This window comes from Chlorocebus sabaeus, chromosome 1, assembly GCF_047675955.1.
Source record: "Chlorocebus sabaeus isolate Y175 chromosome 1, mChlSab1.0.hap1, whole genome shotgun sequence".
Taxonomy (NCBI): domain Eukaryota; kingdom Metazoa; phylum Chordata; class Mammalia; order Primates; family Cercopithecidae; genus Chlorocebus; species Chlorocebus sabaeus.
The window spans coordinates 45,659,217-45,682,416 of NC_132904.1; the positions used below are offsets into that span (position 1 = coordinate 45,659,217).

The window sequence follows — 23,200 nt, forward strand, 5'->3', positions numbered from 1 at the left end:
TTAGCCTGGTGAACTCCTATTAAGCAAGTCACAGGTCAAATGCCATCTCCTCTGCAAATTGTTCCTGAACTACCCGAGCAGAATTAATCCACCTCTGCACTCCCATAGCCAGTATGTAATTAGCATAGCACTTATGTCATTGTTTTTTTTTTGTTTTTTTTTTTTGAGGCGGAGTCTCGCTCTGTCGCCCAGGCTGGAGTGCAGTGGCTGGATCTCAGCTCACTGCAAGCTCCGCCTCCTGGGTTCACGCCATTCTCCTGTCTCAGCCTCCCGAGTAGCTGGGACTACAGGCGCTCGCCACCGCGCCTGGCTAGTTTTTTGTATTTTTTAGTAGAGACGGGGTTTCACCGGGTTAGCCAGGATGGTCTCGATCTCCTGACCTTGTGATCCACCCGTCTCGGCCTCCCAAAGTGCTGGGATTACAGGCTTGAGCCACCGCGCCCGGCCTCACTTATGTCATTGTATTGAAATTTTGAATTCCTATTTGCCTGCTTGTTAGAATGTGACATGTCAAGTCATTCACAGTGCTTGACACACAGTAGACACCTAACAAACATTTGTTGAGTGAATGAAATAGGGGAGAGTATAGGCCAGGCTAAACGCAAATTCTGTTAGAATCTAAAAGTTTATTACATACTGGATTGAATGAGTTTAGAAAAAAACAAAACAAAGGAAGAAGCTTATTGTGGTTCAGCAATTGTACTTCCCCTCCGCTTCTTGGGCATGCTGTTCCACTACATTTCCCAGGCTCCCCTACTGTTCACTGAGACACACGACTAAGTTTGGCCAATGAAGTCCTGGCCTCCATGACCTTTCCGGAGAGTCTCCATTCTTTCCATATGTCTGTCTGCAGAAGTCCAGTGGATACTGAGGCCCTGGGAAATGGTGGAGCCACTAGGTGGGAAGCAGCTTGAGTCACTGCATGGAAGAACACCTGTTAACAGCTAAACAGACCATGACATGAGAAAGAAACACTGTGTGAAGCCACTGAGATTGGGAGGATATTTATTATTGCATGAGCTCCCGTGACTACTACACACCTGAAACATAGACTGTGCTACATCCAAGTGATTCCACTCTCACGGCGCCAGCGTCCATCCTAAGTCACAGGGGGCATGATCAAGATTTTGCCTGATATTTGCGAAAGAGATTCAAATTTGTTGTCTCCAATGTGGCTATACAGATATTTGAAGAAAGGAATGAAGTTATGGCAAAATAGCAAAACAGTCACATTCCCCTGGCCCTGAAAAACATGATTGGGTTTGTCTGTCTTGGATTTAAAATAAAACAGACCAAACCTTGCTATTATGCCACAAGCTACTGCCTTCTTTCTCCTTTCAGAGCCAAACTGTAATACTAGATTCCACTTAGTCTAAAGAGTCTTTTAGATTCTTTAGTCTTCCTTGCCCCTACTCTCCATCCTCAACCACCACTAATAACTGAGGTCACTAATAACCTCTTTTTTTTTTTTTTTTTTGAGATGGAGTCTCGCTCTGTTGCCCAGGCTATAGTGCAATGGCACGATCTCAGCTCACTGCAACCTCTGCCTCCTGGGTTCAAGTGATTCTCTTGCCTCAGCTTCCTGAGTAGCTAGGATTACAGGCACGCACCACCACGCCTGGCTAATTTTTGTATTTTTAGTAGAGATGGGGTTTCCACCATGTTGGCCAGGCTGATCTCGAACTCCTGGCCTAAAGTGATTTGCCAATCCCCACCGCGCCCAGCGCTACTAATAACCTCTTAATCACAAACTCTTTTGTCTTTCGTCAGCTATTCTCAACTTCTGCTCAAGCCGCTCCTTAGTTCCTGCCAATTGACTGCTTCCTCTCTGAAATGAATCCTCCCTTGATTCTATGACACTATTATTAGTTTTTGAGATGGAGTTTCCCTCTTGTTGCCCAGGATAGAGGGCAATGACACAATCTCGGCTCACCGCAACCTCCACCTCCCGGGTTCAAGCGATTCTCCTGCCTCAGCCTCCCGAAGTAGCTGGGATTACAGGCATGCGCCACCACGCCCAGCTCATTTTGAATTTTTAGTAGAGATGGGGTTTCTCCATATTGGTCAGGTTGGTCTCAAACTCCCAACCTCAGGTGATCTGCCCACCTTGGCCTCCCAAAATGCTAGGATTACAGGAGTGGCAACGCGCCTGGCTGACACTACTGTGTTGTCCTCCTACTCGATCTCCTTTTAGTTACTTCTTCCTTCTCTAGCTCCCTAAACCTATATCCCATAAGCTCTTGCTCCTGCCCTTCTCCTTTCTCTCACACTTTTTAGTCTGTTTGTTTGCATTAGTTCTTATCTTTGGTCTCTTTTTAGCATACATCTTTCCATGTGAGGAAGGTGACTCTCCATTTCCATTTATTTTCTACCTCTCCCCTGTGACAATCTTATCCATCTACGTAGATGGTTCCCATCTATGCCCTGTCCTCTTTCCAGCTGCCTTCTAGACTTTCCCACTGGAGAGCCTGCGAGTACCTCAAACTCAGTAGATCCAAGCCACCAAACTCCTCACCTAGTCTCCCTGCACTGTGTTCCTTATTTCTCAGAGTAGCATCTTCATCCTCTCATTCATTGGGTTCAACATTTCAAAGCCATCTTTGGCTCCTCTTTTTCTCCCCGCATCCAATCAGTGATCTGGGCCTGCTGGGTCTCCTCTGTGCCACTGTCGTCATCTTGCTTCAGGCCTTCATTACTTCTTGCCTAGACCATCAATAACAGCTTATTTCTAATATTCTGTATCTGTCAAGTTTCACCAGAAAAATAGAAACCACACTAGTTATTTTAATAAAGAGAATATAGTAGAGTGAATTAGCTAAACAGGTGCTGTTATTTTTGAAAAAGTAAAAAGGGAACACACTGACTTAACACAGAGATAGTAATTGCTAGAGGCAGCTACCACTCCTGGGGCTAGGGAAACGAAGAGAAGAGATGGGTTATCATAATTCAGATGCCCAGAGAAGAAGTCTCCCGGGGCAGCAGTCAGATGTCAAAGAAGAGAGCCCTGCCTGGTTATTGCTAGTGCTTCTACCAGGGCACGATGAAGTAGGTTTTGGGAAGAAGAGTTGGACACTGGTTCCAAATGTCATTGCGGGGCGAAGGGCCACCGTTGGAGCAACACTGAGAGGAATAGCTGGCAAGAATGAAATAAGTCCCTTTTCTGCTCCTCCTTGCAGTCTACTGGCAGACTTTAGTGGGAAGTCTCGCAGGGAGACTGTAGCTTGCAGAATTCTAGCCCTAGAACATACAACATAGAGCATGGAAGGGTGGATTCGGTGCATTTCTCTACCTCTAGCTTATCTTTCCTGTAATCAGTTTTCTGTTAGACTTCTAAATTAATAGCCAGCATTTATTGAACATTTACTATATGCCAAGTATAATTCTAAGCACTTTCAAACATTGACACATTTAATTCACATAATGACATTTCAAAGTATTTACTATTATTATCTACATAATCCAAATGAGGAAACTGAAGCTCTAGAGATTTATGTCATTTGCCCAAAGGGATTAAAAGTAACTTATGCAGTAATTAGCAGGTCAAAGATTCAAACCCAGGGTCCCTAGAATCTGGTCTCTTTACCACTACAACTGCATACCGATTAAACAGTGATTCTTAAACTTAAAAAAATAACTTTTCACAATGCAGAGAATGGAGAATGTAAGGTTCCTTAAGTAAATGATTCTCAAACAGTATTGTGCACATGTAAGAATCATTAGGATTCCAGCACTCTCTCCCCAGAGACTGATGTGAAAGGTCTGAGATGGAGAAACTGAATTTTAAACTGTGAGCCCCAGACACCCACCCTGGCCCTGTGACTCTGATCTGAAGTCTCTGGACCATTTGGATCACAATACTAACTTGGTAGGAGCTGGTGAGAGAAGAAGGGAGAAAGAATATACCTTGAAAAAGCTCTTCTGTACCCCAATTGAGCAGCACAGTCTTCAAACACAATTCTGATAGCTTCCTCTCTTGCTTAAAACCCTGAAATTAGTTCAACAAATTCTAATATTTTTTTGAACAAATACTATGTGTCACGCAATATCCTAGGTGATTGGGACTGTAGAGTGGCAGCCCCATTTAGTATCTCTGTGACCCTGGAGAAGATAAAAACTTCTTTGGCTTTAGTTTCCTTATCTGCATCTCTTATCTCTGGTAGAAGAAAGAATGGATCTTTGAAATGAAAGGCCAACATGATTAGAGTACAACGTGATCCACTGACAATGCTAAACAAAACAGGATCATATGCTTCAAGGCTTTGTAGGGCACAATGAGAATTTCTGCTTTTACCCCAAGAGCAACAGGAACTCAAGGGAGGTTGTTCAGCAGGAAGGTGGCATGCCCAGGGGTGTATAAATACTATACTAGAGTTACTATACTAGAGTTAAAGTTGAATTAGCATTTCCTGTAGAACAAGGGAAATTAGTAATTATAGTCATACCAGTCTAATATTTTGAGGTTACTAAGTTGTAATTAAAATTTAAGACTTTCTATGTTCTATTTTCTAAGTAAGATGAAAAATCAAATTAAATCTTGCTTACTGGTATTAATCAGCATCTCAACTCATTCCTGGAATTGTGAACGAATTTCTTTGTGTCCTATGTACATCTTAATTTAAGACTCTAGAAGTGTTAAGTGTCAGAAACCAAGTCTCAACTACAAAAAAAATTTTTTTTTATTAAGTGTGAAAGCAAAACAGGTACATCTATTTAAATATTTTTTACATATTTATAGATACAACAAAGACAAATAACTTAGGAAAAATTACAAGTTTAAAGAAGAGTACTATTTTGAAACAGCCAATATAGCATCTGAAAATACTCCATTTTATCCATAATCAGTGAGTATTTTTTCCAAAAAAAGTAACTTGCGTTTTCTTGTGAAAAAAAATTTTTTTTTAGATGTCTGCCAAGATTTATCAGAAAAGTCCATCTTTCTAAATCTAAAAAATTGTAGTGCCTTTATTGAGAACGTTTTTTACCCAATGGCTTTATAAAACCACCAGTGTTTTCCTTTGGATTTAGGTGAACTCTAAATCTTTACATTACTTTCAAACTATAGGGCATCAACATAAACAAAAACAAATCAGATTGACAGTTTTGGGTTGCTTTTCTTCATACTGAGCGAAGAACCTTCTCCCTGGCTGGGTGAAAGACCATGGTGTACTGCGATGTCCAATCTACCATACAGGGCTTCACCAAGCCACAGCAGCCACACTGAAAGAAATCTGCCAGGTTCTGCATGAATCCAAGGCTGCCAAGAAAAAAAAAAAGAGAATATGTCTTACTATATTTCCTGTGTAGCTTGACAAACATTCATGGAGAATCTATAAGGTACAATGTCCTTTGAACATCTTGCAGAAATCCAGGGGTAAATCAGATAGTTCCTGGGCTTCTGGGACCTTAAAACTGAAACCTATTTCTGGACCTGAATCTGTATTTTGAGATTCCTGGCTTCTGCTCAGTAACTTAATTGGGCTTTTCGTCATCACTTCATTTTGGATTCCCCACTTAATGGACTGGCCACTGACATCAATAAGTTTCTTTCTTTCTATTCCTACTTCCCTAATTCAGACCCTGATTACCTCAAAGGCCACATAGGCCAGAACAACTTAATCAATAAGATGGGATTTTCCCTAAACCTTGTAAGTAACTCTCTAAATGAATTCTCTGTCTCAATTCCTTTTAATTCATCTTGCATATTGCAGACTGTTGTCCTCCAAAAACCCTGATATAGTCATAGCGCCTCACTTCCCAATCAAAACTCTTTAAAGACACTCCTCTGCCTAGAGGCTCAAAAAACATTCCTCCCTTTGTATTCAAGGCTCTATACAGTGTATCCCTCAAGTTCTAGCTCCCTGTGCATCTTTATAAATCTCCTGCTCCAGCTACTCTGGTTCTGTTTTTCCCACGATCATAGCTGTGTGGGCCTGGAACGCACACTGCTCTACACTTAGCTCAGGAACCCCCTTATCCTTTCAAGTCCTACCAGTTCTCAAGGCCCAGGTCAACGTCCACATTTCCACTGGAGCTTTCCTGACTACACTGTCTTAGGCATCAATTTTTCTCCTTTAAATTTCGGAAGTACTACTATCTATTCCAGTTATGAGAAATGCTCATTTTTACGCACACGTTCTATCTTTTAAGTGCCCAACCCAATCCCTTACACACATCAAAACATACCTGTCCATGGGGATGACTGCGTTTAGAAGATTGTGTTCTGCATGGGGATGATGGCATTGCTGCCATTAAAGGACCAACACTACTCAGAGGGCAACTTCCTGGGAAGAGGGCTATGTGGAGTTGATGGGGTGGCAGTGGGGACATGTGCTAGAAATTTATAGGGCCTGGCTCAAAAGCTTGTTAGTGTCCCCTTCCCCTTGGTTTCAGTTTCAGTAACCTGTGGTCAACAGCAGCCCAAAAATATTAAAATGAAAAATTCCAGAAATAAACAATTAATAAGCTTTAAATTGCCTCCCGTTCTGAGGAGCATGATGAAATCTCAGGCCATCCAGCTCTGTCCGCCTGGAACATAAATCATCCCTTTGTCTGGTGTTTCCACTCTGTCTACACTACCTGCCTGTTGGGTTATCAGACTTAAATAACATGGTATATATAGAGTTCAGTACTATCTGCAGTTTCAGGCATCCATTGGGGTAATTGGAACATATCCCTTGTGGAGAAAGGGTGACTACTGTATGGAGTAAAAGTAACTTAGGGGAGGAAAACAAGTAAAATCTTTGGTTTGGGCAGGACTCAGGTTTTCCGTTGAGTTCCTCTAGTTGATGCTGCCATCACTCAGCAAACGTGCTCTAGAGCTCTCATGTGTCCCTCTATTCAGACTCTTCTCTAGGGCTTGGAATGCCCTTCCTGCCTCCCAACTCCATTGTGCCCTGCCCCACATCTCTCAAGGCTCAGCTTCAAATTCCAACTCTACCACAGGCTTCCACAGTTTAGTGGAGTAAATATTTATTCCTCTGGTTAAGCTACAAAGAAAGGGACTTTATTATCACTGTCAGTGTGAAACTATCATCACAAGTTTACACTCCTCTCCACTCCCCACTGCTTTAGCCATCTCTTCCCAATTAAGTCAATTTCTCTCCTCTCCTAAATACACATTGTAGTCATATCCCAGTCTCTGATCCCCTTGTCTAACAGCCTAACAGTTTCATCTTGTACCAAGAGCATGCTTTAAAATAGACTGCTCATGAGATATGCAGCGAACGTTCAAATCCCCAGAGGGCTCTGGGTCACCTCTGCAGCACTCCCAGTTTCCAAGACCCTGCCATAAGTGGCAGGGAGATAAGCTTCAAAGTCCGATCTTTCATATCATAAGATGAAGGTCTTTCTACACATACTCTCATTTTCAACTGAAAACGTGTTTCATACAACCAAATGCTCCAGGGGGAACAAATCCAAACCTGAAAAATTGGCTTCTCCCTGGTACGAGTCGGCACATTCAACATAGGGCTAGAAGAATTACTGGTGATAGAAAGCCAGGCTGAAAATCCTGGCAAAGCACACAAGCAAACACTTTCTACAGAGCACCTTGTGGCTGGCTCCCTCAGCCATACACTTAATTATCTCACATCGACTCCACGCCAGCAACTAACAACCTTGTGACCATGTGGCTTGACTGGAGAGATTCCCCACTTTGACAAAACTTCAAAGTCACTTACTATTTGTGCTGTGTCCAGTAAACTAACTCTCAAATTCTTACCACCTTGGGGCTCACGACTTTACCACTCACCCCATCACTAAATCTTCTCTAAGAAAAGGGGGATCAACTGTACTAGAAGGCAAGTTAGAGAACAGCAACAAGGCCATGGGCAGTGGCACCAGCTTAGGAAACCAGTGACTAGGGATCTTCCACAGGACTCAGTGTCCAAAACAGGTCTCATTTACTTGTATGGTGTCTTCCTGAGGGACAACGTCTGTTTCATATGCTTGCTCTGCTTCAGCAGGCTGATTCTCTCATGGGAGGTCAGGCCCAGAAAGGCAATCTGAAAAAGAAGGGTGGAAGGTACATGAAAAATCCCACATCATAGCTCCATCCCTCTTAGCAGTACATCACAGAACACTGGCAAACATTCAGTAGTCCCCTAAAGACAATATCCCCCAGCTTTCTAATCAACGATCATGGTGATGCAGAGATGCAGCAGCCTTAAACTATACTCTCCCACATAAATCTAGTAGCTGGGCATTTTGTAATGGTTTAATTGTCTAATTTGTATTAACCTTTAAGAAAGAACTATACATTGACTTAGAGTTGTGAAATAATTGCTATATTAATTCAAGCTATGGCATATGGTAATGTTTAATTTTCAGCACATTCAGTGTGCAACTTTTAGATAAAACAATATAAGATCGGTATTAGTGCAATTATCTCAACTTGTGTGTTCTCTTTAGTATCTCCTTGAAAAGGGTCAAAGAAAAAGTTAATCAGAAGTAAAGAACATTGAATTCCAAAAATGTGGGGAAGACTGAGAATTAAGGAAACTTAAAAATTCTTAAATCATGAAAAACCATAACTATTCAGAGTCATCTCATTTAAACCTTAAGTTCCTTATCTGTAAAACAGCTCATCATACCACCCTCATCATATTTTTTAAGGATTTGAGATAATCTATTTAAAACACCTAACGCGGCAGGGTGCGGTGGCTCATGCCTGTAATCCCAGTGCTTTGGGAGGCCAAGGCGGGTGGATCATGAGGTCAGGAGTTCGAGAGCAGCCTGGCCAATGTGGTGAAACCCCATCTCTACTAAAAACACAAAAATTAGCCGGGCGTAGTGGTGGGCACCTGTAATCCCAGCAACTTGGGAGGCTGAGGCAGGAGAATCACTTGAAATGGGAAGGCGGAGGTTGCAGTGAGCCGAGATCCTGCCACTGCACTCCAGCATGGGCAAAAGAGTAAAACTCTGTCTCAAAAAATAAATAAATAAGTAAATAAAATCAAATACCTAATGCAGAGGATTAGAGAGATGAAGTAACTGATTCAAGGCCACACAGCTTAGAGTGGGAGAGCTGGTACTGACTCCTTGGTCAGTGTGAGAATAAAGCCCATGCTCCTAACCAACACCTAAACACTTAGCTTGACTTGCTACAGGCAAAGCCACGACTACCCGGAGCACTCAGGAAATAAACGTTTTCAAAGAACTGGATTGTTTTGTTCATTAAGAAAACAGCTTTGTTCTGAATTCTTCCTTTTGAAATTATCTGAAACTTTGAATCCATTTTTTGCCTTATTGACCTTTTTCTAAAAAATTAAGGATATTATCACCTCATATACTTGTACTTATTCTAAGATTCCAGAAAAAAAGAAAGATAATTAGAAATGATGTCTCAAAGCATTATAAATACTAGGTATTACAAATGATAATATTATCACAGACACTAGTATCTATTCTTGCTGCCGGAGTCTATTGATGTCATAGTGATAGGAGATTGAGAGGAATGTTCAGAAACCTCAGTTTAGTCAATATTATTAACTCAATTTCATCCCTAAACATTTTTTTCTTTTTCTTTTTTCTCTTTTATTTCTTTCTTTTTCCCTCCCTCCCTTCCTTCTATTCTTGTTATTATTATCATCATTATTTTGAGATTGATTACTTTCCCATAAAAGTGGAATACACTTTGCTTTGGTTGAGTAATGCTCTAATTTTCTGAGGTCTTACAGTAATTGATTCAGACTGATGACCACCTGTTTCCCATTCCACGTGGGCAGGACACAGCAATAATGAGAATTAGGTTAGGCTCATAGGGGTTGGAAGGCAGCAGGGAAGGGACTAAAGCTTTGGAGAAAGCTGAAGGTGACTACTGCCCTGGAGCTTGAACTTTCTAATGGCCATGGCCTTCTCTGAAAATGTAATTACTATGACCATCGGTTAGTGATGTATTTTTCATTTCTTTCCACTCTCATCCACTTAAACACTGCATAGTAATAAAGGTAACAAACAGGGTTGGAAAAACTGAGGGAAAACAATCTTCTCACGTTTGCATGATGGTTTACAGCTTATACTATGCTTACACACAACATATAATTTAACTGTACAATGGAAAAAGCCCTCGAATGGGACTGTCAGAAGACCCAAGTTTCCAGTTCTGATTTTGCCACATACTGGGTGACCTTGAGCAATTCAATTTACCTTTCTATACTTCTATCTATAAAATAAAGAGGTCAGATTAGGTAACTCCTAGGTTAAACTCCAATAATTTATTATGCTAACCTTTAAACCATTTTATGGTTTAATGTAGTAGACAGGCATTATTGTCCTCATTTTACAGACAAAATACCTGAAATTCAAGTGTGGTTAAATGACATGGCTAGACCCACAGAGTCAGTGACAGAGGTAAAAACAGAATGTACATCTTCTGATTTTAAATTCAAGTCTATCTCACTACAAGTTTTGGAAATTTTACTCAAAGCCATTATAAGAAGAGAAATAAATACCTGAAAGAGTTGATTTAATAATAAAAATGTTGACCATGAGAAATGGAAAGTTGCTAGCATCAAGATATATAAAACCCAAGGGGAACAGGCCACAATCTGATTGAGGTAAGTCCATAATCCATCTTCTTTGAATGTTGTGGCACAATGATTGGACCAATCTGTGAATTCACCAAAAAAAAAAAAAAAAAAAAAAAAAAGGCAATAAACTAGTTATCAGTCTCCAAGAAGATAAAATCACTGCAGTTCTGTGTAGGGAGAAGAGAAAGTATGGCACAGATCATGATTCAATTTTAAGGTTTCATTTTCCACATGACAGCTCAAAAATTAAAGATGACAAAATGGTGGCTTAATGTTAATTGAGGCTATGATAACACTGTATAAGTAGTTGACAGTGAAGGAATAACAAAAAGGGTCCATAAAATCTTTACTAAAATCTGCATTCAGCATAAGATACACTATCTTGAAGTTAACAATTTGTTCAGAACATTCCCTACCGCATTCATGTTTATAGCAACTATGGGTCTATTACAGGACTGAATATAAACTCTTATTAAGAGTTCAGATGAACCGGCCATTGCTGCGGGCACAAGATATCCCATAAGCACCTAGATGTCATCAGAATAGTAGCATGCAGGGAGCTAGGCATGGGTATACTTCTGCACTGACACCATAACTAAATCTGCAGAGGAAGACAGGCCAGATGAAGAGACTCACAAGACAGACACTCCTGGGAAAAGAATATAGAGCAAAACTCAGATTGTCACAGCTCAGTTTCTCCCCAGGTGTGCCAATTAAAGAACTTTACTATGGCCTTTCATATTAACCTCCTAACCCATGTAGCTAGGAGCAGCAGTACAGAGAAATACACACAGGAAGCAGCAGAAACAAGGGAACAGATCTTCAAGGTTATGTAAATTCAATGACTTTTACAGGCACCCTGGCCATGCATAAAGGGTGAATTATTTTTAAAAGAGAATTCTGTCGATTTGCACCTCGAGGTTTCATAAATGCCTCTGACAATTTGATAAATAGTTTTGGACATTTTTCCAATGCTGCTCTGAAGAACTCCAGGGACAGGAAGAAAATGAGTCCATGACTTTCCTGTCAACTGTACATTTAAATCCTAAAAATCTACTTTTTTTTGGTCTACTTTTTTTTTTCTCTTTAAGTCTCTGATTCCCAACCATCTTTCACGAATATATGCCAGAAGCATTCTAAGAGCAATCATCACAGAGTAGCAATCAAGGTACAAGTTAAGGCAAATTACACTCTCTCTAGAGCATCTCATTAGGACAGCAAAGAAAGATGCATCTCATGCACCTGATATCACAAAAAATAATATAATTTCCAACAGTAGGTGGAGAAAACAGCTGTTGAGTGGGAAAGAATGTCTATTTTCTTTCAGTTTATGGGTTTCTACTGCTCCCTTCTGGGAATTCTTTTGATAACACAGCATGATCTCACACTGACGTTTTCAGAATACTGGTTTTCAGATTTAATATCAAAGATATGACAGCAAGTTGTCATATACATTATCTTATGCAATGTAACACTTTAATTTGTGCTAATACATTCTTATCAGCTGGCCAATGGCTAATGGTAGGGAACTCATATCATTCCAAGTCAATCATTTTCATCTTTAGATGGCTCTGATAGTTACAGAGTTCTTCCTGATAGTAATCTACAATATTTCTTTCTGTAACTTGTAGAAGAGGACACTTTTGGAGTCACTTACTGTCCACCTTGTAAACAGACCTTACAAAAGATGAAATGGATGGAGGCTGTACAGAAGTAGCAGCTATTGGATCACATGAGAAGGAGAGTATAGAGCAGGGCTCTAGCAATACAGCATTAATGGTAAACAAGGGAGGTGGGATGACAGTGAGGCCTCATTAGAGAAATGGAGCACAAGTTCATGTTTTGTCTGTGAAATAATAATAAATGACACAATACCCTCATTCAGTGTAAAGAAATATTGCTGGAATATAAATGGAATAAAGGTAACAAAATACACTCAGTTTATACAGTTGTAAGTGAATATAAGGTGGGACTGTTCTTATGAAACAAAATGTAATATGAAAATTGGTTCACAGCCAGAGAAAAAAGACAAAGAGGAGGGAAGAATCAACATGTGTAATAAAAAACTAACTTGGAAAGACTGAATGTGATGAAAAATCGCTTCTGTCCTTATCAATACAGTCTTATGCTGGTCATAGATGCCAAACAAAGGTGACTATTTTTAGTGAAGAGAGAGAAGAGAGGAGAGGCAGGAGAGGTGTAAACTCTGGCTCCTCTCCCATAGGATTCAGTCCAAGAGACAAGTTGGTCCATGTGCCAACTTACAAAGGTTTTCCAGGAATATGCTTTACTGTCAGGCTTTGAAAGGAAGCTTTCTCAATAGAAACAAGCACTGTCAAAAACTCTTTTATTTTTTACACCATAAGACGCAATCTAAGAAGTTTTAAAAATCGAATGCTGGCCAGGTGCAGTACTTCATGTTTGTAATCCCGGCACTTTGGGAAGCTGAGGCAGGAGAAGCACTTGAGGCGTGGAGCTTGAGACCAGCCTGGACAACATGGTGAAGATGCCATCTCCACAAAAAATTTAAAAATTAACTGGACATGGTGACAGGCACCTGTAGTCCCAGCTATTTGGGAGGCCAAGGTAGGAGGATCACTTGAGCACAAAAAGTTAAGGCTGCAGTGAGCCATGATTGTGCCGCTGCATTCCAGTCTGGGCAACAGAGTGAGACCCTGTCTCAAAAAATATGTAAATAAATAAGCAAAAAACAAACAAATAAAATTAAAATTAATTAAAATAAAAATAGAATGCTCAGGGTTACTGGTGGCCTTTGGCAAGAACTGAGCTCAGAGATTACAGCCTTCTACTAGACCTATTTAACATGGTGACAGTTATATTTAGCTACAAAAGCACTGCCTACTGATCAAAGACACCCAAGGCTTCAGGTAGGAAAGGGTCTGACAAGGTAACTGAAGCCCTCCATGCCTATGGCAAGGCAAAAATTAACTCATTTCACATAGATACTAGTTAATAATCTCTAAAAATGAAACCCCAAACAAAATAAAATTTGTAGTACTTGATATTTCCAGGGAGGGAAACTGGGAGGCTGGGGGGGCAAGTGTACAAAGAATTGCCTTTCGAAAACTAACAAAAATTTTAAACTAAAGAGAGACAGAGACACAGAAGAGAGAAAGAGAGGAAAAAAGTGTATGTGTACTGGGCTTAGGATGCTTAGGGGAAAAAAAAACATTCTTAATGTCTTTCAGAATTACCCGACTTCAGCTCAAGCAACAAACCAGTACTCTACTGGTAGAGTCTAAGATTTGACCAAGAACATAACAGAAGGGTGGATGGAAACAGATTAGAAGTGAAGCCTCTGTGTTTAGAGCCCAATTCTCCCAAAGCCTTCAAAACAAATAAATAATAAACAGTTAAAGTCCAAATAAATAAACTACAAACACCATAGGTTTTTCCAGTTAGGTAACCTATTTCCAAGGTCTGAAAAATGTAATCATGCGATTCTTAAGAGATAGCCAAAATCCTTCTTGCTTCAATTTAAACCCTGTCCTTCTTAGTCAACCACCTCAGAACAGCTGGCTGTCATTCTCTATGTGAGACCCTATATACTCTTTTAAACTGCTACTGAAAGCTTTTTTCATTCCTCAGGGCCACAGAATAAGTGATCTAATGTTTTCTTCCAAGTTACTATTTCCAACCTTTTAACTGTTAGTATTCCCATCAGTTCTCAGTTTCAACTTGATACTTACCAAATGGCATGTGCTTTCAGAGGTTTCTTCCTTAACGACTGGACAACTATCCCCCAACCTCTCTACCACTGACTTTTTAAAAACATTTTTTTATTTACTTATCACCTCCTACTTTGTACTTCAGCAACTGACTTTCCCTCTTCACTGGGGAGCAAATCTGTATTTGCCTTAAATGAATTTCTATTTTTGACCACTTCTCAAATTTATCACATTTTTTTCCTAAAGTACTGAGAACTAACCTCATCTTGTATTTCTTGCAGCTGAGGGAGTCTTAGAGGCATTTTTTTTGTTCTTATTAGGGGTATGGTTTATAGTCACCCAGCCAGAATGTGATATACAACGGTTTACAAGGAAAAGTAGAAATGGGTGTAGGTGTATGTGCTTGTTGTAAGAAAAATTTACACTTACAGATGAAAGATCCATATATAATCCAGCCACATACCATGGAAAGAAAAAACAAGAAGAATATGTAATAGTGATGATTGCCAAAACCTAAAGAAAAAAGAAAAAAAATACTTAATATTTTCGTTTCTTCTGATTTTCAACGTAAGACCTCCTTAACCACTTTCCTGTCAAAAGTCTTCACCAAAGTAAAACAGAAATAAAGCTGTTGCTTTGCTTTTAAGTACCATTAAATCAAACCACACATTTCTGATACGTCACAGTCAACTGTCTATGTTAACTGAACTATTATTTATTAATTACTTACTTAAAAGAAGATACTTTTTTGGAATAGAATAAAGTTAACTAAGCAAACACTGCTCTAGGCTGGCCTATCCTATGATGGAAGGAAGAGAAGCAGGCAGGAATTTAAACAAATCATACAGTCTCTTTCTTCCTTCCATGTAACATGTTTGTAAAAGTAAAACTTTTGGAATAGAATACAGTTAACTAAGCAAACACTGCTCTAGGCTGTCCTATCCTGTGATGGAAGGAAGGGAACCAGGCAGGATTTTGGACTAATCATACCCTGCATCTTTCCTCCTCCCATGTAACACGTTTGTAAAAGCACCACTTCTGAATATCAAGGATTGACTTAATCGGGGGAACACAGAAAACGAGTATGAGGAGCAGCAATAAATTTACACATTGCTACTGGACATGCAAAGACTGGCAACCCACAATCTGAGAAACTTCTACAGAAGGGAAGCGGGAAGGGCCAGGCAACTAAGTCGTCTCTTGCACAAGCTGCCTTCTCAATGCTGGAGATGGGAGCGTTTCAGTGCTAATGACACAAATGCTCCTCAGCTACTACATCATGGTCTGACCTTCTCCTGAAGCAGCAAAACCCGGCAGAAGCAACAACACCCATTGGAATCAGGAGACCTAGGTTTACATATTACTAGTTGTGTCACTGTAAGTTAAGTGTTTTAACTTCTATGATCTAGCGTTTTTACAAGTAATATGGAGATAATACCTTTTCTGTCTACTTCACAGGCCTGTGGCTACCAAACAGAATGATGCATGTGCAAATACTATGTTACCTGTAGCATAATAATGATGTATGGACTCATTGCTATTGGAATATTGAAAATGGAGCCCTAGGATGCCCTTCCACTTTTTCTGCGAGTCATAACTAAACATATGCTTAACTTCATAGTAGTAATTGAAAAATTAAATCTCTCACCTATGCACCGTCCAGTCCACAGGCAATGTTGATCATATCGAGCCACACAGGAGTTGCATACATGGCAATGGAGTGACCTTAATGGCTTCCTTATCTAAGTGGGCAATCAAGATAGGCCTAAGCAAAAACCAGTGTCTCAAAGTGGTAACAAATCACAAGCAAAATTTTAACTTGAGGTCACAAAGGCATTGGCACAAATCCTAAACAGACCATCAATTCACACAGAGGCTGTGGAATGCCTTATTAGTATTTACTTCCATATGTCTACTTTGATTAGGACATCACTCAGTGGGATCTGAATTCCAGAGCCTGTTCACACTGGCTAAGTGGAAATGAGGCAGTACCACAGAGCAAAATAAGCACAGAACTAAGGGAAGGAAACCCAAGTTCCATTTTTAGCGGCACCAATAATTTGGGAGAATTTACTTCCTCCCTTGATTCCTCAACTGCAAAATGAGAGGTTTCACTAAGTGGTTTCTAAGGTCATTATGAGCCTCTGATTTGAAGTTAGTTCTAATATATGCTTCATGACAGAGAAAAGCAAATAAAACACACAATGGATAATCCACAGAGAGATGTAACCAGAGACAACTTCAAGAGATTATAAACATCATTCTTCCATATGTTCAAGACAGAAAGCTGTTCAGACAGGAATGTAAAATTAGAAATGGGTAAAAACAAAGGTGTATAAATATACCATGAAGATCTGACAAATGCTTACATGAGCAACATTACCAAGAATTTGCTCTCACTATGGAAAAAAATTATAAAGAAAAAACTCACAAGACATGATGTACAAAATGTTCTGAAGTCCAGACAGCCAGTTTCTGCAAGGGTGATGATATTCTGAAAGACACAAAGTTTGACCTATTATCACTTTTTATTGGAAAATGTATTATGCACAGTTATATACCATTCTCACAGCTCTTGCTCCAAGCTGAAGTAGTTAGAAAAGCAATTTGGAATACCTGCCACCAAATCATTCTGTGCTTGAAATGAGGGGACTCTTCAAGGTTGCATTTTCAACCAACAGCTAATAAATTAGGAGGCGTAAAAATTATACCACCTCATCACTCCCGCCTATCACCTCATCTCTGTGAATGGCAATCATCTCACAGTTATGATCTGCTAGAGAAAAATAAATATGCACATATACACACCCATTAAAAAAGAAAAACCCACCAGTATACATCAAAACTGAAAGTTACAAGCACCAAGGGCTGGGTCTTTCAGGAACACTGGCTTTAGGTAACAGACAACATTCTCCAACTTCTAAACATTCATGAGCAACGGAAAACATGCCATGTCATCTGAGAACTTCACATTTGAGGAAGAGAAGGGGCGTTTCCTCAGTCAATAAGCAGAAGGACTCTCCCTGGTCACTGACTAGTTACTCTTCACTTATTAAGTGGGGAAATGTAAGCTAAATGACCATTATGAAAATATTATTACAAGGAAGCAGGAGATCATATTCCTAACAGGAATCACATCTGAAAAAGTCTTGGTGGGGTATTACTTTAACAGAAAATAAAAATATGTGTTAAAACTTTCATATACATAAACGAAAAAACTGTAAGAGTGGAAATCTAATTTTTGTAATATCACCCCACATCATGCAGCCATAACAAAAAGCAACACATCTGCATACGTGACTTTCTAAAGTTTACAAACCCTCCTATTAAAAATATCAGTAACAAAGAAATCTCACCACTTTCTTTTCTTCTTCAGAAGCCTTAGTGAAGCCTGGATCAGTTGCCCAAGTCTTATAGAAAAAGTATAGAAAGGCTACTATGCTGAAAATGAAGCTGAAATAGAAAGGGGCTCCTGCTAAATGTTAAAGTCAAGTTAAGGAATATACCAAACTTCCTTTAAAAATAGTATAATTATCATGTAAGCAAATTTCATCATTGGCGCCTAAGAACTTCACCTTCCTTATGTACACATGTCCCCGCCCCTAAACCTCTTCCCATCCTATGTTCTAATCCTACTGGAATTTGTTCCTACTTGGCTAATAATTAATGCTTCCTTATGAGTTGAAGCTCATATTAAATACTGATAGGAATAGTTGCAACTTATGAGGAACATCCTGAAAAGTGACAAACACTTAAGACCAAATAAATTTATCTCTAATGGTGTAATTGTGGCTCTCCTGTGAGCAGCTGGAAAAATATTCTTTGATCATTTTAGCAAAATCATTCAAAGAAACAACTCTCTTGATTCAGAGATTCCAAATAAAAGTATTTCCCTATATATTAGATACATGTTTGCAGAAGTTTCCCACTGAAAGTTTAGTAACAAATCCTTTTATTAGGCTGAGTTAATTTAGAGACAAACTGCTCTCCTTGTGAAATGATTGAAAGTCACATATTATGGATAAATTATGATAAAAGCATTTCATGGATAAATGTTATCTGCATTGAAATGTTTTTAAGGTGATACAAATTATCTGTATAATAAGTAAAATTTTGCTCCAAGGAATGACAAATGAACATGCAGCAGTAAATCAGTAAGACCAGAAATAAACCAACTGTCCTTGCCCAATTGAAATAATTATTGACAAAGTAACTGTCTCCACCTTCCAAGGTTCTGCCATGCTATCCTGTGCCAAACTTCAATGTGGAAAAAGTGACCATAAAATACTCTAAACCCTTTCTATTCAAAGTGTTGTCCAAAGACCTGCAGACACAACTTCACCTGGGAGCCTGTTAGAAAAGTAGAACTTCAGGCCCCAACCTAGACCTACAGAACCAGACTCTGGGTTTTAATCCCCAGGAGCTTCAACATGCACATTAAACTTTAAGAAGCCCTGCTCTAACCCACAAAGACAGCACAACCACAGCCGGTTAAGACAGGCAGGAATGAATCTTGTTGGCTTAATTTATCACAGTTCATCTGCAGGTGGGCCTAGCTTTAAGAAAGAGTTGAGTCCAGGGAAGTTGTATAAAATTCAATTTTAACATTTACTTATAATGAATTAATAAAATCATTCAAAGAAACAACCCTGTTGATTCAGAGATTCCAAATAAAAGTATTTCCCTATACGTTAGGTACGTGTTTGCAGAAAGACACTATTAAAGGTACATAGGGTAAGATCCTTTGTTAAAGAATCACATCACAATTTTTTAATGAAATCCTGATTGACACATATGACTCAAAAATATATACATTCAGTTCTCAAAAATACCTTCAGTTTCATAATGCAATGATTCTGCATGCTGAGCTGACTGAATTGTTGGCTCCTATTTTGGTTAACTTACAAAACAAATGGCAGGGGAATCACCGTATCCCCACTCTCCAAATGAAGTGAATTGCACCCTATCACCTCACATAAAAGCTGAAGACATTCTTTGCTTCGGTGCCCTTGTCAGTGTGGTTCACTGACCTAAAATGTCCCCTACTTCCTCTCATTTTCTTCTAAAACCACACTTTTAGGGTGTCCAAGTCCTCACTGCCATTAAAACCTAACTTATATTTTCCCTCCTTCCTTGGAATCTTTTCTGATTCCCTAGAGAGAATGATTCTCTCCCTTCCCTGAATTTAAGAATGCTTTTGTGGCACTCAGACCTTGGACTATAGTTTACGGACACATCAGCCTTCCCAGTAAGCTGGTAACACTTTTACAGTTAAGCCTCTCAAAACGGAGCTAAAATTTGCCTTTCTCTAACTTCAACCAACTGATTTTCATTCATTAGATCCTTTAGATCTGAACTGTAGCTGTCTTTTAGATCTAATCTACATAAGCTTATCCTCTCATTTGTTCAATACATTTTTGTTGAGTGCCCATTCCTCATAGTGCATTGGCTTCCAAATGATAGACTTCCAAACACTTGAAACTGGAAGACAGTGATCATACTTCCAAGATAAATAGCAACACTGTCCTTATTTAACAGTTTCCTGGTCATGTTCCTCTGTTCATGCTCCCATTTATCATTCTCTCTTTTAAAAGGATATAATTCAAAACAGAGCAAACACCAGTGCAGAGAACAGAGAAGCTGCTGTTGTCTTTTGCTTGGACACTCAAATCCTTGTAATACTATGTGAGAATATACTCGCTTCCTTGACAGCGGCATCACTAGCCACACTGAGCATTTAGTCAAAGCTCCTGGTTCCTTTGCACTTGACCAGAAGCTATGTCATAGCTCACCATAACATGCACTTGTACAGCTGATTTTCTGAAACTCAGTATGGGACTTTACATGTATTTATCCCTCTTAAACTTAACACAGTTACAGCCAATATCACAAATGTAATATTCAGAGATCCACCATTTATCTCCTGATTTGAATTTTACCTTCAAATTCATCAATCAGGTCCTATTTTATTGTACTCAATCCCCCCTCATAAAAGCCAAAGACATTACTTGCTGAACTTATAAAAGGTACCAAAAGAAACTGATCATCTTAGAAGCCAACCTAGAATTGCCCTTGAAATTAGTTTCAACATGCAGCCTTCCATCTAGATTTTATTCATAAGAATAACTAATAACAAAATATTAGGTATATTTATAGAACACCAATTTTGCCATGGGGACTCTGGTGACCACTTTATAGTAATCCTTGCAGCCACACCATGAGTTTGTTTCTGTTATCTCCAATTTACAGAAAAACTAAGGCTTGGTGAAATTATGTACCTTGCCCCAATGGTACATAACTAGTCTGAAAAACAGCTAAAACTCAAAATCCTTTTGTCTTATTCCATAGTGCCCCAGAACATCTTCCCCTAATAGGCCAGTATCTGTGGAAGCAGATGCCCTTATTCAATCCAGATGGCAGCCTGAGACAAAGCTAGTTTAAACCCAGGGCAGCATCTCAGTTCATCCACAAGGCAGTTCCAAGATTTAAAATTTAGTGTGAACAACATTGTTCTGATGGTGAAGTATGCCACCTACTGACTTACATGCCCTCACAAGTAGCAGGTTCATATGGTTGCCTAGAACAAATGGCTTTAGGTTGTACAAGCAAATAAAATAGTCCAACTTGTTGATTCCAACATCTTAAGATTCTGTCTAGCTATGGAAATCAGTTCTCTTTTGTTAATTTTGATTCTACAAATTTGAAATAATTCAATAGAAAAAGCTTTGTGCAAAATCTGACATGTTTCTCAAATTTCAAAAATTTATCACAAAACACTTTTTTTTTTTTTTTTGGTATTTCTTTTTTTTTTTTTTTTTTTAAATTTATTTATTATTATTAAACTTCAAGTTGTAGGGTACATGTGCACAACGTGCAGGTTTGCTACATATGTATACTTGTGCCATGTTGGTGTGCTGCACCCATCAACTCGTCATTTACATAAGGTATAACTCCCAATGCAATCCCTCCCCCCTCCCCCCTCCCCATGATAGGCCCCGGTGTGTGATGTTCCCCTTCCCGAGTCCAAGTGATCTCATTGTTCAGTTCCCGCCTATGAGTGAGAACATGCGGTGTTTGGTTTTCTGTTCTTGTGATAGTTTGCTGAGAATGATGGTTTCCAGCTGCATCCATGTCCCTACAAAGGACACAAACTCATCCTTTTTTATGGCTGCATAGTATTCCATGGTGTATATGTGCCACATTTTCTTAATCCAATCTGTCACTGATGGACATTTGGGTTGATTCCAAGTCTTTGCTATTGTGAATAGTGCTGCAATAAACATACGTGTGCATGTGTCTTTATAGCAGCATAATTTATAATCCTTTGGGTATATACCTAGTAATGGGATGGCTGGGTCATATGGTACATCTAGTTCTAGATCCTTGAGGAATCGCCATACTGTTTTCCATAATGGTTGAACTAGTTTACAATCCCACCAACAGTGTAAAAGTGTTCCTATTTCTCCACATCCTCTCCAGCACCTGTTGTTTCCTGACTTTTTAATGATCGCCATTCTAACTGGTGTGAGATGGTATCTCATTGTGGTTTTGATTTGCATTTCTCTGATGGCCAGTGATGATGAGCATTTTTTCATGTGTCTGTTGGCTGTATGAATGTCTTCTTTTGAGAAATGTCTGTTCATATCCTTTGCCCACTTTTTGATGGGGTTGTTTGTTTTTTTCTTGTAAATTTGTTTGAGTTCTTTGTAGGTTCTGGATATTAGACCTTTGTCAGATGAGTAGATTGCAAAAATGTTCTCCCATTCTGTAGGTTGCCTGTTCACTCTGATGGTAGTTTCTTTTGCTGTGCAGAAGCTCTTTAGTTTAATGAGATCCCATTTGTCAATTTTGGCTTTTGCTGCTGTTGCTTTTGGTGTTTTAGACATGAAGTCTTTGCCCATGCCTATGTCCTGAATGGTACTACCTAGGTTTTCCTCTAGGATTTTTATGGTATTAGGTCTAACATTTAAGTCTCTAATCCATCTTGAATTAATTTTCGTATAAGGAGTAAGGAAAGGATCCAGTTTCAGCTTTCTACTTATGGCTAGCCAATTTTCCCAGCACCATTTATTAAATAGGGAATCCTTTCCCCATTTCTTGTTTCTCTCAGGTTTGTCAAAGATCAGATGGCTGTAGATGTGTGGTATTATTTCTGAGGACTCTGTTCTGTTCCAATGGTCTATATCTCTGTTTTGGTACCAGTACCATGCTGTTTTGGTTACTGTAGCCTTGTAGTATAGTTTGAAGTCAGGTAGCGTGATGCCTCCAGCCTTGTTCTTTTGACTTAGGATTGTCTTGGAGATGCGGGCTTTTTTTTGGTTCCATATGAACTTTAAAGCAGTTTTTTCCAATTCTGTGAAGAAGCTCATTGGTAGCTTAATGGGGATGGCATTGAATCTATAAATTACCTTGGGCAGTATGGCCATTTTCACGATATTGATTCTTCCTATCCATGAGCATGGTATGTTCTTCCATTTGTTTGTGTCCTCTTTGATTTCACTGAGCAGTGGTTTGTAGTTCTCCTTGAAGAGGTCCTTTACATCCCTTGTAAGTTGGATTCCTAGGTATTTTATTCTCTTTGAAGCAATTGTGAATGGAAGTTCATTCCTGATTTGGCTCTCTGTTTGACTGTCACTGGTGTATAAGAATGCTTGTGATTTTTGCACATTAATTTTGTATCCTGAGACTTTGCTGAAGTTGCTTATCAGCTTAAGGAGATTTTGGGCTGAGACAATGGGGTTTTCTAAATACACAATCATGTCGTCTGCAAACAGGGACAATTTGACTTCTTCTTTTCCTAACTGAATCCCCTTGATTTCTTTCTCTTGCCTGATTGCCCTAGCCAGAACTTCCAACACTATGTTGAATAGGAGTGGTGAGAGAGGGCATCCCTGTCTTGTGCCAGTTTTCAAAGGGAATTTTTCCAGTTTTTGCCCATTCAGTATGATATTGGCTGTGGGTTTGTCATAAATAGCTCTTATG

General features: G+C 39.3%; 1 protein-coding gene across 3 annotated transcripts in view; it reads right to left on the minus strand.

Annotated features, from left to right (window-relative positions):
• Nucleotides 1–4,658: 4,658 nt before the first annotated feature.
• The window catches only part of ZDHHC13 (zDHHC palmitoyltransferase 13), a 56,411-nt gene continuing 37,869 nt past the window's right edge, over nt 4,659–23,200 (minus strand). For 2 of the 3 annotated variants that reach the window (XM_073017820.1, XM_073017818.1), the window contains exons 11-17: nt 17,575–17,697; nt 16,650–16,712; nt 15,867–15,960; nt 14,648–14,731; nt 10,452–10,609; nt 7,906–8,003; nt 4,659–5,254 (exon numbers count right to left, since the gene is read on the minus strand). In XM_073017820.1, coding sequence (XP_072873921.1) covers nt 5,116–5,254; nt 7,906–8,003; nt 10,452–10,609; nt 14,648–14,731; nt 15,867–15,960; nt 16,650–16,712; nt 17,575–17,697 — 759 coding nt within the window. In that variant the 3' untranslated portion in view covers nt 4,659–5,115. Of the gene's footprint in view, nt 5,255–7,905; nt 8,004–10,451; nt 10,610–14,647; nt 14,732–15,866; nt 15,961–16,649; nt 16,713–17,574; nt 17,700–23,200 lie in introns of all 3 variants that reach the window. The other variant, XM_008004495.3, reaches the window with a different exon arrangement.